General features: G+C 51.4%; 7 protein-coding genes across 7 annotated transcripts; 6 read left to right on the top strand and 1 right to left on the bottom strand.

The window, feature by feature from the left end:
- Window positions 1–172: 172 nt before the first annotated feature.
- On the top strand, window positions 173–781 carry PG994_012665 (Prefoldin subunit 6; the record flags this gene model as incomplete). The annotated part of the gene is made up of 4 exons (XM_066864074.1): window positions 173–233; window positions 290–360; window positions 428–552; window positions 649–781. 4 exons carry the CDS (start codon window positions 173–175, stop codon window positions 779–781), a joined length of 390 nt encoding a protein of 129 aa, XP_066710222.1.
- A 1,067-nt stretch (window positions 782–1,848) lies between these two features.
- Window positions 1,849–3,791, top strand: PG994_012664 (uncharacterized protein; the record flags this gene model as incomplete). Its single annotated transcript, XM_066864073.1, has 3 exons — window positions 1,849–2,088; window positions 2,206–3,545; window positions 3,602–3,791. Coding segments are annotated over 3 exons (1,770 nt in total), but the record flags the coding sequence as incomplete, so codon positions are not given.
- A 1,644-nt stretch (window positions 3,792–5,435) lies between these two features.
- On the top strand, window positions 5,436–7,383 carry PG994_012663 (uncharacterized protein; the record flags this gene model as incomplete). Its single annotated transcript, XM_066864072.1, has 3 exons — window positions 5,436–5,733; window positions 5,844–7,183; window positions 7,240–7,383. The coding sequence occupies 3 exons, from the start codon at window positions 5,436–5,438 to the stop codon at window positions 7,381–7,383; spliced, it is 1,782 nt and encodes a 593-aa protein (XP_066710220.1).
- Window positions 7,384–9,604: 2,221 nt separating this feature from the next.
- Window positions 9,605–12,308, top strand: PG994_012662 (uncharacterized protein; the record flags this gene model as incomplete). The annotated part of the gene is made up of 8 exons (XM_066864071.1): window positions 9,605–9,637; window positions 9,856–10,223; window positions 10,288–10,495; window positions 10,667–10,898; window positions 11,008–11,163; window positions 11,312–11,330; window positions 11,412–11,668; window positions 11,830–12,308. The coding sequence occupies 8 exons, from the start codon at window positions 9,605–9,607 to the stop codon at window positions 12,306–12,308; spliced, it is 1,752 nt and encodes a 583-aa protein (XP_066710219.1).
- Window positions 12,309–12,732: 424 nt separating this feature from the next.
- On the bottom strand, window positions 12,733–14,537 carry PG994_012661 (uncharacterized protein; the record flags this gene model as incomplete). The annotated part of the gene is made up of 5 exons (XM_066864070.1): window positions 12,733–12,993; window positions 13,047–13,256; window positions 13,318–13,514; window positions 13,575–13,893; window positions 13,977–14,537. 5 exons carry the CDS (start codon window positions 14,535–14,537, stop codon window positions 12,733–12,735), a joined length of 1,548 nt encoding a protein of 515 aa, XP_066710218.1.
- Window positions 14,538–17,156: 2,619 nt separating this feature from the next.
- On the top strand, window positions 17,157–18,169 carry PG994_012660 (uncharacterized protein; the record flags this gene model as incomplete). The annotated part of the gene is made up of 3 exons (XM_066864069.1): window positions 17,157–17,309; window positions 17,443–17,524; window positions 17,595–18,169. The coding sequence occupies 3 exons, from the start codon at window positions 17,157–17,159 to the stop codon at window positions 18,167–18,169; spliced, it is 810 nt and encodes a 269-aa protein (XP_066710217.1).
- Window positions 18,170–19,339: 1,170 nt separating this feature from the next.
- PG994_012659 (uncharacterized protein) lies at window positions 19,340–19,594 on the top strand (the record flags this gene model as incomplete). The annotated part of the gene is made up of 1 exon (XM_066864068.1): window positions 19,340–19,594. One exon carries the CDS (start codon window positions 19,340–19,342, stop codon window positions 19,592–19,594), a length of 255 nt encoding a protein of 84 aa, XP_066710216.1.
- Between the last annotated feature and the right edge of the window lie 482 nt (window positions 19,595–20,076).

Below are 20,076 nucleotides of genomic sequence, written 5' to 3'. Positions count from 1 at the left end.
AGCCACCCAAATTTGAGGCGCAAACAACAACCCCCGAATTGAGGCATCTCAACTTGCTATACCATAACCTGGTACAACGGATTCTGGCTACCTTCATTCAGAAATCCGTCTTTAACATCTACAGTGACTTGGCATATTTCCCTTTCTAACTGTGCCACTAATAAACGTGAAAATGGCCGAAGTCCAAGCAAAACTGCAAGCCCTGTCAGAGGACTACCAAAAGTTACAGCAAGGTGAGCACACATCATCCCACTCATGTTGGATAGCACGTTCGCTCATGGAATCATAGAGCTTCAGGCGGCGGTGCAGTCACGGCAGAAGTTGCAGGCACAACGAACAGAGAATGTTGGTGTGCAAAAGGTCCGTATCAAGAAAGATCCTAAGCGAGCCCCTTGAGATATGAGCAATAGCTGACAAATGCTTGCAGGAATTTGACCTTTTAAAGGAAGGAGAGAGCATTTACAAGCTCGTCGGTCCTGTCCTACTGAAGCAAGATAAAGTAGAGGCCGAGGGAACTGTCAAGGGTCGCTTGGAGTTCATTGGAAAGGAGGTGTGAGTGCTGCTGTTCTGCGCCCCTAGTCCCCCTTTCTCACAGGCTGCTAATTTTAAGGTATGGGTGGTTCTACTTGGACTAATATTTGAATGCAGTGAGCGGACAGAGCAGCAGATCAAGGAAGTGCAAGAAAAGATCGAGAAGAAGAAGACTGAGATCATACAGACTCAGAGCTCGGCTCAGGCAGCGGCTCAGGCAGCCCCTAGCCAGGTCGCCGCCAAGGGGTAAGGGGAATATACCAGCTCGTGAGCCCAGTTGTACGCACTGGTTGGTACATCCCGAGACAAGTGATTCCGAGATATCGGGAAAGGTTCTGACAATATGCTTCTCGTGTCGGGAGCATAGTTGCACTGCAGCCGAGTACATGGTCGAAGGATGGAACGCGGCCACATATCAAGCCACGCATGAGGGCCACAATAGCCCTATTTGCCCAGCTATGCAGGCAAAAGACATTCAATAGAGTGCTCTTGCGCTAAAATACCACGTGCTGTTCAAGTGTTCTCGGCATACTGGTGACTCGAAGTATTACTGCACTCACTCATGGCGACATCCAATGGTCCAGAATAGTCCTTTGCATAATCTACTTGAGTCCCACTCCAACAATAGTGCTTCTTACAGCCGGAAACTTCCATGTGCTATTGAAGTTAGGCTACCAAGACCATGTCTCTTGTATGTCTCAAAAAGAAAGGGTATGCAGGTATATTACATGCATCACAGAGACAAATACTCGCTGCTGGAATATTAGGTTGTATTACAACTAACTGGGCGCAAACAGCGAGCCCCATGTGAAGAGCCAAGCAAGAGTGGCTGAAGTTCTCAACAGCAGTTACAATGACGTTAGCGTGCTTGGGCGCGTATGCCGCAGGCCTAAAGGAAATGCCCCGCGGTTGTCCGCGGGGACCATAAGGTTTATCGATTTCTTTGAGCTACAGCAGCACATGGTTTCGGGGATCAAGCCGCCACATCATACCCTGATGGACTGGACTCGGATCAAATGAATACATGCTTCCTTATCTGCTTGCTATGCAACCCTCTGCCATCCACACTCGGGACTGAGGGATAGTATTGCAGGCAACCACATACATCTTATCATTTGTACACCTACTCTTTCCTGTTTGCGCGCCTCGCCATCCGATTCACGGTTCCCCACCACCGACTGCGCATGACTTACCACGCTTCGTAATTAGAGGGCCTGGGCGGCAGGCAGACGCTTTGTTGAGAGTCAAGCAGGATTGCGCCCGCGAACCGAATCGAACCACCCTATAGCGATTGGGCGAATACTTTACCACTCAAGCCACGAGTCGATATATTCTTTAATACTTCATCTTATTCCTGGATGGAAGCCCTTTGCCAATCCCCCACTACCTAACGTGTGCCTCGTCCGCTGCGCATCGCGTCTGCTTGCCGTCGACATGGGTGACGTGGAGCGCCCTTTGAGCGTGAAGGAGATATCCCAGCAGGCGCAAGTATTTGCCTTCAACCCTAATGTGCCGTTAAAGTCATGGCTGCGCACGGCAAATATGCTTCATCGCGAGGTAAGTGATCAGCGTCTTATCACTCCTTGTCTTTCCTTGTGCTGCTCTTCTTCTCCATCAATTGCCTGGTTCACATGTCCCTAGCGACATTTCGCTAATTGTAGTGCTGTCTTACAGGCCGAAGCCTACCTCCGCGATGGAAACTTTGCCAAGGCCTACATGATGTACATGCGATACACATTGCTGTTGATGGACCATCTGCAAAAGCATCCAGACTTGAAGAAAGACAGGGATAGCAAGCTCCAACTTAAGAAGGCTTTGGGCGGAATCGAGAGCGTCGTCGCCAATCTGGAGAAGATCAAGCCCATACTCAGCGACGAATACGACCGATGGCTAGCTGGTGAGGAAAAGCGCAAGGAGCGACGGGAGAAGCTGAAGGCCGGAGGCAAACGGACCAAAACACCATACGAACAACACGCCTCCAATGATCCGAGTCTCTCGGCATCGGGCCGGGTTCTCGATGCCGGCGAACACCAAGATCTTGCTGTGGTCTTGGCCCAACGGGAGATGAAGCGACGCGATGCCGGTCGCAAAGCCACCCGCCAAGCTGGTGTCTCGGCCGAGGAGGAACAAGAACGCCGTACCGCCGGATTTTGGGATAATTGGACACACGAGCTGGCGGAGAAGCAGGCCGAGGATGATGCGGTGTTCCGAAAACAGATGGAGTTGACTAGGAAGAAGCTCGATGGCGAGGATGATACCCATATTCAGAACTTCCTCCAGAAGATGAGCAGAGGGGAACGTGAGCTGGAGGCAGAGACGGCCGCTTACCAGGGGACTCCGGCTGCCTACAATTACCCTTCGATATCCAAATCCCAGCCGGTCAGCTATGATGCCCAGTCATACACAACCCGGTTAGAGCCACCGTCGCACCCGCCACCGTTACCGCCACCTAAAGAGTCTGTGGCCGATTTGACTGCTCCAGAGCGACCGTCCAAGGAGCTGCTCTATCCCCAACAGCCAGTCTTGCAAGTTACACAACCACAGGATGGACCACAGCTGCCTCCCAAGATCTCGGAGATGCCGGCTTCCCCGCCACCGCCCTCAAAGCGACTTACCTTTGCGCCTGCGGCTTATCTCGAGAATGGGGAACCCATCCGTTCAATCTTCCTTCCAGGTCAGCTGAGGCAGGAGTTTCTGCGTATCGCAGCCGACAATACCCGACGTGGGTTGGAGATGTGTGGCATTTTGTGTGGCACCGCCGTTAATAATGCGCTCTTCATCAAGTGCTTGGTAATTCCGGAGCAGAAGTGCACATCCGACACGTGCGAGACGGAGAACGAGAGTGAATTGTTCGATTACTGCATGACCGAAGACCTCCTGATGCTGGGCTGGATCCATACCCACCCGACACAGTCTTGCTTCATGAGCAGTCGGGACCTCCATACCCAAGCCGGGTACCAGGTCATGTTACCTGAGAGCATTGCCATTGTGTGTGCTCCAAAATTCCAGCCATCGTAAGTCATTATCCGTTCTTCGTTTTCAGGGGCGTCTTAGCTAACCAGACATCTAGATATGGCATATTCCGACTTACAAACCCCCCTGGCCTCCCTCATATACTACACTGCAATGAGACGGCCACTTTCCATCAACACAGCATTGACAACCTCTACACGGGAGCTGAAAAGCCGGCAGGTCACGTCTTCGAAAGCGATAAGCTCGATTTCGAAGTCAAAGACTTGCGGCCAGGTGCCAAGAAATAGGATTCTAGGTCCTCTAGGCCCCAAATGTTGTCACCACCGGCCAAAGTCCTCCAGACTACCCGGTCATTACAGTCGCCCCAGTCGACCTCGACGGTCGCCTCGGTCCAGCCTTCGGGCAAGAGGACGAGGATGTAGGGTCTTCTTACCAACTCTGTATGCTGGACCTACAACACCGTCTTGTGGTGTGTCTGTGGTTGCCCCATGTGGATGATGAGGAAACGCCACGCGGATAGCAAGGCGCCTTTGCTCGCGAAGAGGAAGAAGAAACGGCCATGAAACTTGGTCACTAGCTCTTGGGATTTTTAGATTTGCGGCATGGCAATGTCGCGTTCCCCAAATGATGGAGAGGGGATGGAAACCCGTGTAGAGACATCACTGCTGACCGACCGGCCACGGCAAGTGGAATCTGGCTAGACCGCATGGTAGAATTCACAGGGCTTTTGAGCTCCTCGTTCTTCATAATTGTTTACATCATTCCATAGGCGAGGCAATTGCATAGCGAGGGGCGTCTGAGGACATTTCGAGATTCTGGGCTTTTGCCTTGGCGTAGAGGGTGGTGTCAGGGGCCCGTATTTAGACCAGGGCTGTCTGCTTGTTGAATGAAAAGAGAGATTACTTGGGGATTGAGCAATCATCCCATCACCGAGCCAATTGATGACCGCCACTTGCTTGGACCTTGTGAATGAGATGTTGTTGACAGGAGTGCGGTCGGAATATATTATGAGACACGCAGTAAGCAGTTAATTGCTTGATATAAATGTATGCTCAAATAACATGTTTCTTTAGTTGCACTGATTGAAGAATAGCATCAATCGCATTCCACTGCAACGCAACCAACATGAAGCCCACCTCAAATCCTGTCTGATCGGACTCTTGATGATGCTAATATTACCTTTGGTTATGATTATGAAAGTGATCCATATAAGTAGCATTGCTCCATTAGAGTAAGCATGCCCCTGTGTGCTGTAGGAATTGGTGCAGAGTGACTGGTGCTGGGAAACAACTACTAAAAACACCAAGATTCTTATCCATTCCAGTAAAAGCCATGTTCATTAAAGCCTCACTTTCACTGTAGACAGCATAGATTGGCAGGGATTATCGGGGCAAGGGGTCCACTGTAGATAGGCAGCTCAAGGCAGCATTAGGCAAACGTCACTCTTTCTCAGCACTTTGTTTTGCGCAAGCTCAGTGAGTGCTGATTGAGGACGAGGCTGTTGAAACCTCAATGTGACCCGCTAGAAGCACAGGCCACTTCTCTCTAAAAAGACCTAACAGATGTACCAGTGACCTACCTGACCTCAGGTTAGGTCATCAGTTTTGCGTAGGTCGGGCTAGGCTACGTGCTGTACGTGTAACTTACCTACCCTTGGCGTGCCGGGCCCATCAGTACCTTGTCAGCAGCAGAGCAGCGAGCGAGCAGTCAAACCAAACCGGACCTCAATCCTTCACATCACATCCCACATCCCCCATCCCCCATCCTCCATCATCAAGCCCGTCCGCATCGTCAACGTATTTTATTTCCCTTCGTTAGGTATCAGCAGTCGGGATCCCGGCAGCCAGAGCCCTGTTCGCAACTGCCCACGACATACAAATCAAACCACCCTCCGAACCCAAGTCCACCCAACCCCAGATCCGGCCGCCGACATGCCTGGCAAAACACCTAATTCGAACGGCGGCAGAAAACCGGTTGAGAACGGTGTCCAGAAGAACAGCAAGGATGTCGCCAACGACAAGTCGTCGGCAGCAAAGGGCAAGCCCGCCGCCAAGAAGGGCGCCAAGGAAGGCGAGGACATGACCGTCGTCGTCCCTCCCTCCAAGAACACAAAGCAGAGCTCCGTACCGCCGCCAGCCGATGCCGAGGGCGATGTGGCCATGGAGGACTCCGAGAAGACGGAAGAGGAACTCGAGGTCAAGGTCGACCCCGTCACCCAGACCATTTCAGGTAAATACAGCCGTCATATGATCACACTGTTGATATATGGAGTCATACATGGCAACTTCGCCAACCCAGGTATTCGCCGATGCTAACAGGTTTTTCCACTCGCGTGACAGACATCAAGAGCAATTTTGCCCTTCTCGATAGAGCCGTAGCTTTGTTCGATGCCCGATTTTCTCTAAGAGCACTGCGCTCCATCTCTTCTCTTCGCAAGCGTCTTAACCCCGATATCCTCGCCCAGGTCATTGCCGAGTCGTACCCTCCCACCTCGCCATCGGCCTCAGTAGCCAAGCAACTCTTGTCCGCTATCGGCCGCGAGAACGTACCGCTCGGCCGCCAGTCCAGTGGAAACGAGATGGAAGTTGACAGCGAGCCCAAGGCGCAGGCTAAGAACGGCGCCAAGAAGGACAAGGAGGCCAGCAAGGAGCTCATCCCCGAGGTCGACGTTTTCCTAGCCATTCTGGTCCAGGTCTACATGTTCGACACCAAACAGTTCCAGCAGGGTGCCAACTTCTCCAAGTACCTTTCGGAGCGCATCCACTCGCTTAACAGACGGACACTGGATTCTCTCTCGGCCAAGGTCTACTTCTACTTTTCCTTGTTCTGCGAGCAGCTGACGCCCCAAGCCCCGTCTCCTCAATCTCCGGTCGTCACCCTTCGACCTACATTACTCGCGGCCCTACGCACTGCGATACTGCGCAAGGATGTTGATACCCAGGCCTCGGTTATCGTACTACTTCTCCGAAGCTACCTCCTGACGTCTCACATCTCACAAGCCGATCTGCTGGTATCGCACACGCAATTCCCCGAGAATGCCGCCAATAACCAGGTCGCCCGGTTCCTGTACTACCTGGGCCGAATCCGCGCCATCCAGCTGCGCTACACCGAGGCCCACGAGCACTTGACAGCTGCTACTCGCAAGGCCCCCGCGAGCCAGTGTGCACTCGGCTTCTCTCAGACTGCGACCAAGCTGCTACTCGTCGTGGAGTTGCTGATGGGCGACATCCCCGAGCGTGCCACTTTCCGTGCCAACAACATGGAGCAAGCACTGCACCCGTATTTCCTGCTGGTACAAGCGGTGCGTGTGGGTAACCTGGAGGACTTCGAGACGACGATTGCCGAGCACGCCGACACGTTCCGCCGGGATAGCACATACAGCCTGATTCTGCGCCTGCGTCAAAACGTCATCAAGACGGGTATTCGCATGATGAGCTTGAGCTACAGCCGCATTTCCCTGCGCGACATTTGCATTCGCCTGCATCTCGGCAGCGAGGAGACTGCAGAGTACATTGTGGCCAAGGCCATCCGCGACGGGGTTATTGAGGCTACGCTGGACCGCGAGCGCGGCTTCATGAAGAGCAAGGAGGTCGGCGATGTCTATGCTACCCGGGAGCCTGGTGAGGCTTTCCATGACCGTATCCGAGCCTGTCTCGCACTGCACGACGAGAGCGTCAAGGTACGTCTTACTACATGATTTGCATTACGTGGGACTCCTACTAACTCTGATACCAGGCCATGCGTTTCCCCATGAACCAGCACCGTCTCGAGCTGAAGAACGCCCAGGAGGCACGCGAGCGCGAACGGGAGATGGCCAAGGAGATACAAGAAGGTGACCTGGACGAGGACGACCTGGGCGGCGACTTCGATGGCATGTAGGGCATGTAGACTATTACGCACACAACACATACAACACAACCACCACCTTGTACTCTTTCCTTGGGGGGCATGGAAGGGGGGCTCTCTGGTTTGGGCGTTGCTTTTTCGGCGGCTGTTTTGGTCGCGCATGTCTCCCGGGGAAACCCCGAAGGAACTCTCTCGACCCAAAGGAAGCCCACCAAATACATGTAATGCATACCAGTTCTGATCAGATGTTAAGATATTCCGTTTTTGGTGAAAGCTTTGACGTACCGTTTTCCAGAGATTAACGGGATCATGGCTGATAAAACCGTTTTCCGTGTTTTCCTTGCCGTTCGGGCAGCAAGCTTGTACCTATGGTCCTCAACGACACGATAGACCACCGGATGCAGCTGGCGACCTATGATGGGTGGTGCTGTACTTGCCGGCCAGCCTGAGGCAGATTCTCCACCAGGTTCTGGTTACATGGATTGAAAATTCGCATCGAAATGAAGTTATCCAAGAGCTTTTTCTTTGTCGCTGGCTATGGCTGCTCCAACAATCGACGGCTGGAGCCCAACATACTTCGTCATGCGCGGTATTTTCTTGAGGCTTATAAAACAGGTGAGTAAAGTAATGCTACTGTGTCTCCTATTTCGGCTGTATTTGTTTGCTTGACCCGGCATTGGCGAGTTTATCCATTACTTCCAAGGTTTCCCACTTGGTATAATTTCATAGGTATATCTATATAAAGGCTAGAACGGCCCGGCATTCTCAGATCTGGATTCGTTGCATCCCAGTGTCTCCTTCTCCGTTAGTAGCAGATGTCAACCTGGAACTACCCTGGCTGCTTTACGTCCTGTACCGACGCAGAGGGCCTTGCAGAGCACCTCCTCTCCTTTCACTCCACGAAAGTGGCACAGTCCGTTCGCCCAAGAGACTGCGAGGGTCAGCTCGAGAGGCGCAATGCCGAGCCCCAGTAGCAAGGGGCTTTTACAGAAGGTAATGGTCAGCCAACCCTGGTGAGCAGGCTAATCTCGTCAATCTTTCTTCCCACCAGGTTATCATTTGCCATCATCGACTATCTTCAACACTCCAGAAGACATATTTGATAGTATTCTATACCAAGCACCGCCCATCTACATTGCCGGTTCGGCCACTTCGATTACCTGGGAAATTTGGGGCACTCTGTCATTCCTCAATCTAAATTTATAAGAGTTTCTCTCTTGTGAAGGCAATGATACTACTCAAAAAAATTCTAGCCAAGAAGGGATTATAGCTCATGAACACGATTCCAGCTACAGACAACGTCGTGAGTTTGTGCGAGTGGCAACTTCTGTATTGGTACCAGCTCAGAGGCATGGTATCCCAAGCTTTTATCGTTCTTGTCTTGACCAGCATCACCCTTGGATGCTCCAAGCAACTTTATTCTAGCCTGAATGTGAGAGACAACCTGGTCTAACGCGGAAGGTCAGCCAGCTTGCTGGTGGAAGGCGGGTAAGACGGTTTGTTGGGCTTCATCACGATCAACGGGCTATCTACCAGCACTGAAGGAGAACGAAACTGTGGTGCGGCTCAAGTGGAAGGGCCTTTCTATGTTGACAGTACCCTCTCAATTTCCAGTCGTTATCCAGAGATGGTAAATGGAAACACAAACAGGCCAGGGATAAAGTAAGGGGTTGTACAACCACACTGCTAATGTTCAACATCGTAATACGATATGTAAATACATGACTATAAAGAGTACTTCTTATCAGGCAATTGATGTTCGCCATGTGTAACATCTTACTGTTTTTCTCGAGAGTGATTGTCATCGTGTGCTATTTTGCCCTAATATCACAATCAGATTATAGTACAAAATGCAATGTTAACGTATCTTGGTGCAGTCAACTTCCCATGAAAGACAAAATAGTGTTACATAGTAATGTTGCCCAAAGCCTCACTGAGCCTATTGTGTAGTTCTTTTATTGATATATGATCCTCTCATTCGAGTTCTGTTACCCTATAATGTGTAAAGGTGTTCTTTGTTTGCATAGTCAAAGGAGTAGACGGATTCGGTACAAGTCAATCTCTTGTTCACCAAGCGGCACGTTGGCACAAAGGGGAGATGACAATAATGTAGTCGGCGTAGCTGTCAACGTTTACTTACTTGGTGAGCTTATTCGACTCAAGTAGGCCATTTCAGGAACACCAGATATACGAGTTGAGTGGTTTTAAAGAGCCAGATTCAGAGATAAAACTATCGTTCTTTTTTTTTTTGACTATGTCGGGGGCTGGATCCAACAACCCCTTTTTTGTAAGTTTCCTCCTTTCCCATCTTCCTGCTAGGCACTTTGGCAGTGAGCATGTGCCATAAACTGTGGAACCGTGACCGTACTGACATTATTCCCTCCTCCCCCATAGGGGACCCAATCTCAGGTCCATACTGCCGCAACCCGAACAATCCTCCTCAGATAGTGATGTTGGTAATTATAATAATAATATTAATAATAATGGTACCGGAAATGGCCCCAGAACCGGCCCCGGCAATGGCATCTTCGGCATGGGCAACGACGTCTTCGGCCCCAGCATCGTGAACGTCCCCCCGTCGACGACGACATCCTCGCCGGCGCCAGCAACAGCCGCAGCCGCAGCCGGCGCCGCAACAGCCGCCGCATCACGCCGCCCGTCTTCGACAGCTCGACCTCCAACGACGACGGCGCGCGCAAAGTGCTGTTCCCGAACGCGAACACGGCCGCGAACAAGGTGCGGAGCCGGTCGGACCGGCTCCGCACGCTCGAGCAGCGCATCAAGACGGTCTTCGAGCAGCGCTGGCCTGGCTACGAGTACCAGTTCGTGCGGGTGCTGCGCGCGGGCGCGGCAGGCCAGACGTGGCTGCTGCGGTACCAGAGCGGGCAGTTCGCGCAGGGCGGCTGGACCCGCATGGTGCTCAAGACGCCCAACCAGAACGTCGCGGTCGACCGCACGAAAAAATACGGTCAACGTCGGTTTTGGGTTGCCCATCATCAACGAGTTGGAGGACGAGGACGGTGAAGGCGGCGATGGTGGTGGTGGGGACGGCGAGGACGAAGAGGGCGATTGGGGCGATGAGGAAGAAGACTGGGGGGAAGAGGAGGACGAGGAGGAAGCGGACGAGTTCGACGATCAGCCCGCCGTCCGCAGGATATCGAAGCGGAGGAAGAACGAGAAGAAGTTCGAGAGGGAGAATCGAGCTTACCAAGCAAGTCGCCCCCTTTTCTTTTCATCTCTTTTCCCTTCTAGAAGAGGGGGGGGGGAACGAAAACGGGACGTCGTTTTCCAACTAACAAGAAAACCAATGGTATAGCTGTTCCAAAACGCCCCGCACATCGTCAACGGGTTTTACTTCCCCAAGGACCCGATGAAGGACATCCTCCGGACGCCCGGGAGCAGCGGCTGGACCGGGCCCCGGAAGGGCGACGACTGGCTCTACCTCGAGTACATGGAGCACGGCACCCTGCTCCAGTTCGTCAACGCCTGCATCGCGTCCGCGCTGTACCAGATCCCGAACCGGATGGCCTGGCGGTTCTTTTTGTGCCGTAAGTAATTACTAAGTATCTATGTGCTCCAGTCACACGCAAGATGGAAGTAACTAGGGAAAGAAACACTTTGCTAACCAGCCCGTTCACCGGACGGACAATACTTTAGTCATCAGAGCATGTATCGGTATGGCATATCCGCCAGGTTTGCGTTTGGCAGGAGGTAGTTTCGAGACCATCCCCATCCTGCCTCCCTTCAATGGCGGAATGCAACCGCCACAGCCACCTGAACAGCACATTCACGGCGATATGCATAGCGGGAATGGTCAGTTCAGCCCTCCTTTATAACCTTATTTCCCTCCCCCCCCTTGTAGAATGTTGGAGAACAGGTTACTAACCCGAGGACTGCCTGCTTCCAGTCATGCTTACCGGGAACGTGGCCCACGACTTGAGTGTGATGCTCAAATTAGTAGATTATGGTGCCTGGGAAATGTAGGTGCTTTTTCTTACTCCCTTCCCCCTTTCTCGCAAGATCTATATGCAACGACAAGCTAACGATGGACTTGACATTAGTGAGGAAGAGGGTGGCCCGCAAAGAAACATCTTTGATGCAGCATGTCTCATGGTCGAGATCATCCTCATGATCCCAGACGGCGCCTCCAAGCTGTTCCAGGCCGGAGCGAAACCCACCGTCGTAATACCCTTAGGCGGCCCCAGCCTGCTGCTGCAACCCGGAATGCGGCCCAACGCGGAGATGGTCGAGTGCTACGCCGAATGCTTGACCCTCAACCCCTACCAGTCGCCGCACTTCCGACCGGGCGGCATGCTAGGTAAGTACTTATTAACGCATATATTTCACTATCTATATCTACATCGCGCCCCTCCCATCCCTTCCTCGCACATCTGGAACCGATCAAAATCACGCAAAATCACTGAATTTGTTATACTTTGATCCACTACACATAACTAACTCCTTCTCCCCCAACCCCAGCCGACCAAGACCCCAACGCCTACGCCCACCGCCTCAACGCCCTCGACCCGGACCTCCGCAACCTCCTAACCCACTGCCTCTCCGCCGACGACGCCCGCAAGCCCACCCTGCCGCACCTGCTCGCCCTCGCCACTAACGCCCTGCAGCGCACCCCGGAGCAGTACCGCGACTGGTGGCAGAGCCCCGGCTCGGGCCGCACCAGCAGGGGGCTCGACATCGACACCAGCATTTACCAGATGTGGGGCGAGACCGACGACGGCCTGCGCCAGGTCATCCAGACCTGCCTGCTCGACGCCACCGCCGCCAAGGACGCGCGCGACGCCCGGCGCGACGCGCAGCAGGAGGCCGAGGGGCAGACGCCTGAGACGGCTGAGTCGGCGATCGCGGCGATGCTCCGGCGGGAGGGTCGGAAGAGCGCCTCAACGGGGCGTATCGTGCGGCTGAGACAGAACACGCGGCAGTTTTACAGTGTTCCCTGATTTACAATGTATAGATCTGTATATAGATAGCGCAAAAGAATTTTCCAACATACTTCGCAGATCAAGAAAGCTTAGACTTAGATGTACATGTAGCTGTATTGACAACACACCAAGTCGGGGGCTAAGGTCTTCAGGGCCAATGGGTGCGCACAGTCTGAACCTTGGTCTCACCGGCTAGGGGAAATAATGACTGCCTAACATCAGTGGAATACGGATCGAAGATAACTTGACGTATAGCTTCTGTATACTCCATTTCGCCTGTAAGCCAACTAAAGAGCAGTGCAATGTCAAAACATGAAACGGGTATGAGCCCATCGAATTGTACATAGACAACCAAAAAAAAAGTAGAACCGTTAAACGCCGAGCCATGCAAAGCACACCTGTCAACCCTTGTGAACCCTAACTCCGTACATCCTACAGGAGCTTAAGCCATCGACACGTCGGATTGTCTCTTCTTCTTTTTCTTCTTCTCGCCGTCCACAGCCTCGGGTTCCTCCTCGGCGCCCTCGCTTTGCTTGCGCTTCTTGTCCTTCTTTTCTTTCTTCTCCTTCTTCTCCTTCTTTTCTTTCTTGTCCTTGGACTTCTTCTCGTTGGTTCCAGCCGATTCGGGGATGGGAGCATCGATCATTTCCGTGTCGATAGCCATACTCTCGCCGCTGCCCAGAATGTCCGCCATTGCCTTATCCTGCGACGAGTTAGCATAAAACACCCCAGGAAACGAGTGAGAAATTGACTTACCATAACCGCGGCGTTCTTTTGGGGCTTCTTGCCAGTAGCGTAAAACTCCAGGCGGTCCTCAACCTGCTGACGCAGCACCTCGCCGAACTTGGTGGAAGGGTTCTCAGAGAAGTTGTCGATTCTGCTGGCGATACTGCACTTGTTGGCAAGATAACGGGAGATACGGCCCTTGTCCTTGGGGGCAGCCTTGCCGATATATGTGCTGTGGTACTGTGAACGAAAGTGTCAGTCTCACATCGGGAGAAGCATTTCAGGAGACGGCTCAGCTTACGATCAACCCAAACTTAGGTGTGTTAGACTTGGTCTTGAGAGCTCGGAACAGCGCCTTTTCAGCACCAAGAATCTGCAGAGTGGAGGCGGGGTACTTGGCCAGGTTGGTCAAGGAACCAGACTTCTGGATAAGTCTGGCAGCAACAACGTCACCCAGAAGAGCAGCCAGGTTCGGTGCGACGGTGTTCATCTTCTCGCCTGTGGGAGGTTGGGTTAATTAGGGATCCATCTGGCAAGCAACAGACAAGGTAGACCTACTCAGATACAAGAAAAGGGTGCGGCGGTATTCCGACAGCTTGACCACCTTCTCAGCAAAGGTTGAAACGTTCTCCATATCGGTGGCGCTGATATCGCGACCCATTGAAATCTTGGCCTTGTTCAGAACCTCGGAGGCCTTCTCTTCATCATCGTCGACGAGGGCAGCAATTTCGTGTAGCTTGTCTTCGGTCAAGCTAGTCTTGTTGCCGATGTAGAGCGCCAGCTTGGCAAAGGTGATGTTGTCGCTAACAATGGCGTACAGTTCGGGAAAGTGCCAACCGTACCATTCGCGGACTTTCTGGGAGAACAAGTTCAAGGACTAAAGGGCTAAAGTCAGCAATTGCTAGATCAAAAGGGACTTGCCCATGGCAATGCGCCGAGGTGGAAACACGGGTAACTCACCTTGTCAATGTTGTCGAGGGTGGCAATGGCCTTAATGATGTGGTTGTCAGAAGAGTGGACGTTGAACTTGACCTTGGAACGCGAGTACGCGTGACCAAGACCCAGCTGTGCCTTTTGCTCATCGCCCTCCTCGAGACCCTTGAGCAGCTTGTGGGCATGAAGACGGACGCCTCGCAGGAGGTCGGCGGCGACGTCGCTAGTGTCGCCCGTCTCGCACTCGACACCGGGGAAGACGGCCTTGATGCTACCGGCCAGGTTCTTGTCGGCGAGGCCGATGGTGATCTTGCTCTTTTTGGAGTTGGGCAGGTTCATCTCGAGGGTGGACTTGAGGTAGTCGGTCATGATGCCCTCGGAGACGCTGTTGACGTTCTCGAGGGCGTCGGCGGCGTTCCGCCAGGGCGCGAAGGCCTGGACCTGGACCATCTTGCCGAACTTGGCGAGGTCGGTCTGCGCGGCCTGGACTTCCTTGAGATGCAGGCCAACAGTGTCCTGCTGGTGCACGACCTTGAAGAGGGCATAGCCCAGAGCACTCTCGTGCAGGAGGTAATCGATCTTGGTCATCTTGAGAGAGTTCCCTGTCGCGTGGTCGGCCGATTGGACGCGTGGGAATGGTACAATTGGGTGTTGTCGTGCTGGAAGGAGGAAGGCAAGCTCGACTCAAGATGCTGCTGCAACTTCACTTTTTTCCGGCTCTGCTCCAAATTTTTTTGAGATTCGAGAGCTCCCCACCAAAAGATATCAGCCTGCGAATTGAATTGGTGCATTCCAGATAGCGCGGAGGCTAAGATGATCCGCCGATAATGACTTTTTTTCTCTTATCTTTACCTATCGAGCCTATCGAGGGTGGCTTGTGGCACCTGGCTGTGGCGCTTGGCAGGCCTGTGGAACGCACTAACCTTAGTGGGCACTGCTTGGGCCCAAACCTGACCGTTCAGAGCTTCGAATTGACCCCTGAACTCAAATAACCAGAATTAACCTAGATCCTTCTCTCGACATCACCTTCTCTTGAACATCTTAAATCACATAGAACTCTTAGGAGGATGGACAATCCGGAATGTCTGAAACTTATGATGTGTCTATCACAACGATTGGTACTTAGCATGTATCAATCGACCAGCCAGTATGTTGTAGCCAGGCCGAGAATGCTTCAGCTATGAGTGTCTTCGGCTGATGATCCGCCACATCTGTCTTGATCCTATGCCCCCACGCCGCCTGTATGCCTTAAACCTTTCAAGACATGGCTTATTGTCGCATTGAGTATATCAAGGCCACTAATCTTCCCATTAGTGGATGTCCTCTTTTGTGTGCGACCCTCATCGTATTGGTGCCCTCGAATAGCGTACATCAACATATTGTTGCTCGAACTCGGGGATCTTCTTCGGCACCGAGAGGTGGGTCCAGTTGTCGTCGACCGTCTTGGCCCGGATTTTGACGGGTTCTTCTTGTTGTCCGGTCTCGTATCCCAGCATCCTCCAGAAGAAATCCAGGATACCCATTGTTGGTCAAGCTGAGCGAGATGGGCCGAGTGGGGGATAGGTGCGTCTTTGGTGGTTGATTTCTTATACAGTGGAAATAGTGAGCAGTAAGATGATCTATGGAGTAGGCGGGAAGGAGATGTTCTTTGCATCTACTCGATCTATTTATAGCCCTTTTGTTCGGGTATGACCCAGCATGAATCATGAGTTGAAGATGATTGAACTTGTGGATCGTTGAGTCTCTATGATAGCAGGAGCCTAGCCGTCAGCAACTACAGTTCGTGTATTCTTGATGGGCGACTTAGTATTCAAGCGAGGTAGGGAAAGGGCATGGTCAAAACCTCCAGTCAGTTCCACTAGTACCGAGCAATGCCAAGCAAGTTGTCTAATACCCTCCGCGCTGGGGCAGGAGGCTGAGGAGGAGAGAATGAATCGCTGCTGTTTAAGGCCTAGGTGTGCTATTCTTCCAAGCAGGAGCCGGTGCGCAGAGCGCAGTCCCTTTCACCGCACTTGCTCCTGCATAACTGGAGCGACGAAGCCGGCCTGCGTATCCTGGCGGGCCTAGAGTTGACCCTTACATTTGGACTATTCCAACGTTCTGTTCAGCGGCACAACAGTACACGTAGACGGATGCGCTGAGCTAGACTGCCACAGTCGGCAAGATGATGGCCCCGATCGCGGCTAGGGACTGCACCGAGATTGAGGCCCAGGACCTAACCGAGGGCTTCTTGTGGGAGATTTCGATCCACTGGAGAGGGGCGAAGTTCCATTAAAGCTTTCTGATGCCCAGTACTGGCGTTGAACTATTTGGGGATGCTATGTCAAGGACATCCAATGGTATTAGGATTGTGCGTTATGTGCGCTGCTGCAATCACAGTCGGAATTTTTGGTCGTACCAGCAAACAATTCTGCTTTACCCCCTGATTCTTCAGATTGTTCCTAGCGTCATCGTCCCACGACACTCCGTTCCCGCTCAGAAAGTTTGCATCACCCAGCGCTTGCTTCACTGCTTGCCGCGGCTATTGGATTTAGTACTCACATGGCGTTGCAGCGTAAGGTACCAACGTTGTTTCAAATGCTTCCGCATCCGGCGAAGCTGAAGGCAGGAAGGAGCGCAACACGCTTATCACTCTTTCTCGTTATTTCAACATGGTCCAGATTGCTAGACCAAGCCAGATATGTGGCGACCTTTTTTGGGATAACGAGGAGGACAAACTCGAAACACACGGCGCTGGCATGCACCTTTTCGATCATTTACCACTAATAATGTTGAGCCTCAGTTCCAGAAGGAATGACACGGCTAACAACTCTGTGATCCATAACCGCAATCTGTAAACTGCTCCAACAGAGGATTAAGTCCTCTTGGAGCAATCTGTGTATAAATATGAATCAATCTCTTACTATTGCCAGTAGAATGCACACATCATCTCAGTCATTCTACAACTATCGTTCCCTACAAAGAGAAAATGTCACAGCCTTCGCAAGAAATGGCTGATGTGGCCTGCGACGCTGTCTCTGGGGTGGTTAGCGTCCACAAGCTGATAGGTACCAGTCACGTTAACATGAGGAGGTACAGAAAAGTAGCCGAGTCCATATCTAAGTATTTCCAAATTTTGGGCCAGGATGCCAATTGGGATGATGAACAAGCTAACACATTCTACGCAGGAGGATAATGGCTTACGGAAGAATACTGATCACCATCAATATGTCAGGAAATCTATTCAGGGACACTGTGGTCAGATTCATCACTGATGAATATGGATCGACAGGCCCCAAGGAATCATACGGAGTATCTGGTGACCTGGCTGTGACGCTGCTATATGTTCTGGCACAAGTTGGAAACATTGGAGTTGCTACTGTGAGTTGTTTCAGCCCGTTCAATTTTACTATTATCAAGCTCCGAAAAGAGCAAATATAAAGAAACCAAGTATCATTATGTTTATGGTAGCACATCTAGATGGTGGCAGAATAATATTAACTTGAGACTTTAGGCAGCGTATCCTTACAACCTTGATACGCTTTGGGGACAATCTATCAAGAAAGTTATCAAAGCTGAGAAATCAAGGAGAAGTTGTATGAATTCTATATTCCCTTCTTTTACACACTTATTCTTATTATTGTCATACAGACTAACAGTTGATAGTATCAGAACAACTCACGATGATCGACCAGCTGTGGCCAGAGGCCAAGACTACTCTTGCTCAATTCAACTACGTTTACGCTGGCTTGTACTGCCTTGGTATTCACCACGATATACACTATGCTGTTGAGGTAATATATGCAGTCTATAAAGCTTTGATTCAACCTGGTTTCATCGCACGCGGGGCAAGGGATGATGTAAGATGTGTTATGGGCTTGTTCAAGGCTTGGTACCCAGTGGTTGGCCTCGAAATGACTACTTTTCTCCGGCATGCTGATAATTTCACTCTCCAAAAACCAATTGCACTCAATGCCGAGGTCTGGAAGGTTTACTTCATTGGAGGATCTATCCCTCCTTACCTCGATGATAGGAGCCCGATTGGCCAGAGCGTCAAAGATATACAAAAGGTTGTGAGTGAGTATTCACTGGAGGGTCAAGCCGAAGTTTCTATCAGTGAATTGAAAGGTGTGTTACTTGCGGATGGTATCAACGAGTCGGCCATACCAAGGGTCGCGAACAGTCTTGGGAAGCTGCAAATGCTCCAGAGACACAAGACTCTAGGCTCCCAAATCGCTTAAACCGTGAGTGCGACAATTACTTACTACAAAACTTTTATGAGAGTGTAATATATACTTACAAATATTCACTTAGGTTTGGAAGGCGCATTTTGGTACAAAAATCTGCCACACCTTTGGAAGACAATCCTCTATCATTTCTTCGAATTCTCTAATGCAATTCCACGAAATGAAAAGGAAAACAAAGATCACTTTTCCGAGAGGGCTACTGCCCTGGAAAAAGTGCTGTTGTCCTTGCCATAAACAGGAGGCTTTGGGGATTACGATGCCCTGGAAACAAAATATGTCACGCCGGAAGAGCTTGACCGCTTGCGCGTACGCATTCGAATAGAGATGGACAGCTTGACCAGTACGAAGGAGAACCCCAAAACTCTGCTACATATACTAATTTTTGCTATAGATACGTGGCCAGTGAACAAGCGGTTGTGGATACAGACTGTTTTAAAGCGGGATACAGTTGCTTAACTCTGAATCACGACAGAGAGTCAGGACTTCCTGCTGCACTAACTCTTTGAGTTGAAGATCCGTTCGACATGATTGGAACCTTACTCTTCTATGGCTATTTTCTCATTTACTTCCTTTATCTCATTCGCCTCCCTTCAAGCATGCATACCACCCATTCTGGTTGCGGTATGCTAACTGCAGGCTATATGCCAATACCAAGAGTTGGATTTCATGCTAGACATGGGTTAATTATGCAACTCATTCCAGTCCTTAGTGTCACAGTTTGCTAAAGGAGTTCCCGGTGGACGAGAGAATGTGTCGGAATATTTCTTTTTAATTTCTCTATCTTCTGGTTCAAGGTCTCTGGGTCTCACTGGTTTAGGTCACTTGTTTCGTTAGACTAAGGCTTAGGCCCAAAACACACACTGCTTTTCTATTTCAGGGAAAAAAGGGGGAGCAGGAGGAGAAATCACCACTATTTGAGGTCTAGCTCAGGACTCTGCCAAGCAGTAATAGTCTCTTGCACAACCATGCCAGACAGAATATGTGAATGCACACTGCATGTACCACATGCGGTAAATCACTATCGACCATGGCTACTATAGTACTTGCCATTTGACAGGCACTGACTGGGGCACGGAAAAAACAAAACCATGCTCCTGAACATGCAAAGTGTGAAATGTGCCTGCCTTGACGAAGGGCCCGGCCCCCTTGGTAGAGCGCTGCAATATGATGCCTAATATTTGCGACTCTGAGTACATCGTGCAAACAGCCACGGCTGCTGTTGTCGTCGTTGAGACGAAGCAGGGCGAGCGCGAATATGTGCGGTTTGACGACATTGACCATCTCGGCATCTTGCTCTCGCATCCACCATTCCTCCAACAAGGCGGCTGCATGCTTCTGCATTGCCGAAAGTGTGTCGATGAAGTCTCGATCGGCGGCCAGTGGCGGATGTCCATGGCGTGGGCGAATCAGAAGGAATAAGTTCCTCAGCCCTCGGCGCGCGGCATTGCCGCTTTGGTCCGTGACGCCAGTAAAGGCTTCTATCGTGACACTCAAAGAATTACCTTTACATGCGTCGCCCATCGTGCTGACCCCTTTCTTTACAATGAAAGACGTTTCCTGCGTATCTGTTATGTGTAAGTCACCCCCTGATGGGATGTGTCCAGACCCAAAGGCGGGGTAGCGGCTAGAATTCTCGATACACTTGCTCCTAGGCACTTATATACTCATTCATTCTATTTTAAATGTTTCATTACCGTAGGGATGTAAGACTTGCGCTTAAATAACCATTCTTATTAGTTCACTTACCCCGTCGGATCCGGTACCATTTGGTGGCAAGCTCTCACCACTGCGATTAAGGCCGAGAGGGTTGCGATGGAAGGTACAGTTCTCTGTTCTTTCTCGTCTGATAGGAGATGATGTGGACTGACCGCCGCTCTAAAAACTCGGACGAGAGCGTTCCA

Source organism: Apiospora phragmitis (assembly GCF_038363925.1).
Source record: "Apiospora phragmitis strain CBS 135458 chromosome Unknown utg000010l:1.0-9815664.0:9184709.0-9829525.0, whole genome shotgun sequence".
NCBI classification, from domain to species: domain Eukaryota; kingdom Fungi; phylum Ascomycota; class Sordariomycetes; order Amphisphaeriales; family Apiosporaceae; genus Apiospora; species Apiospora phragmitis.
This window is presented reverse-complemented; position numbering and strand designations above follow the sequence as displayed.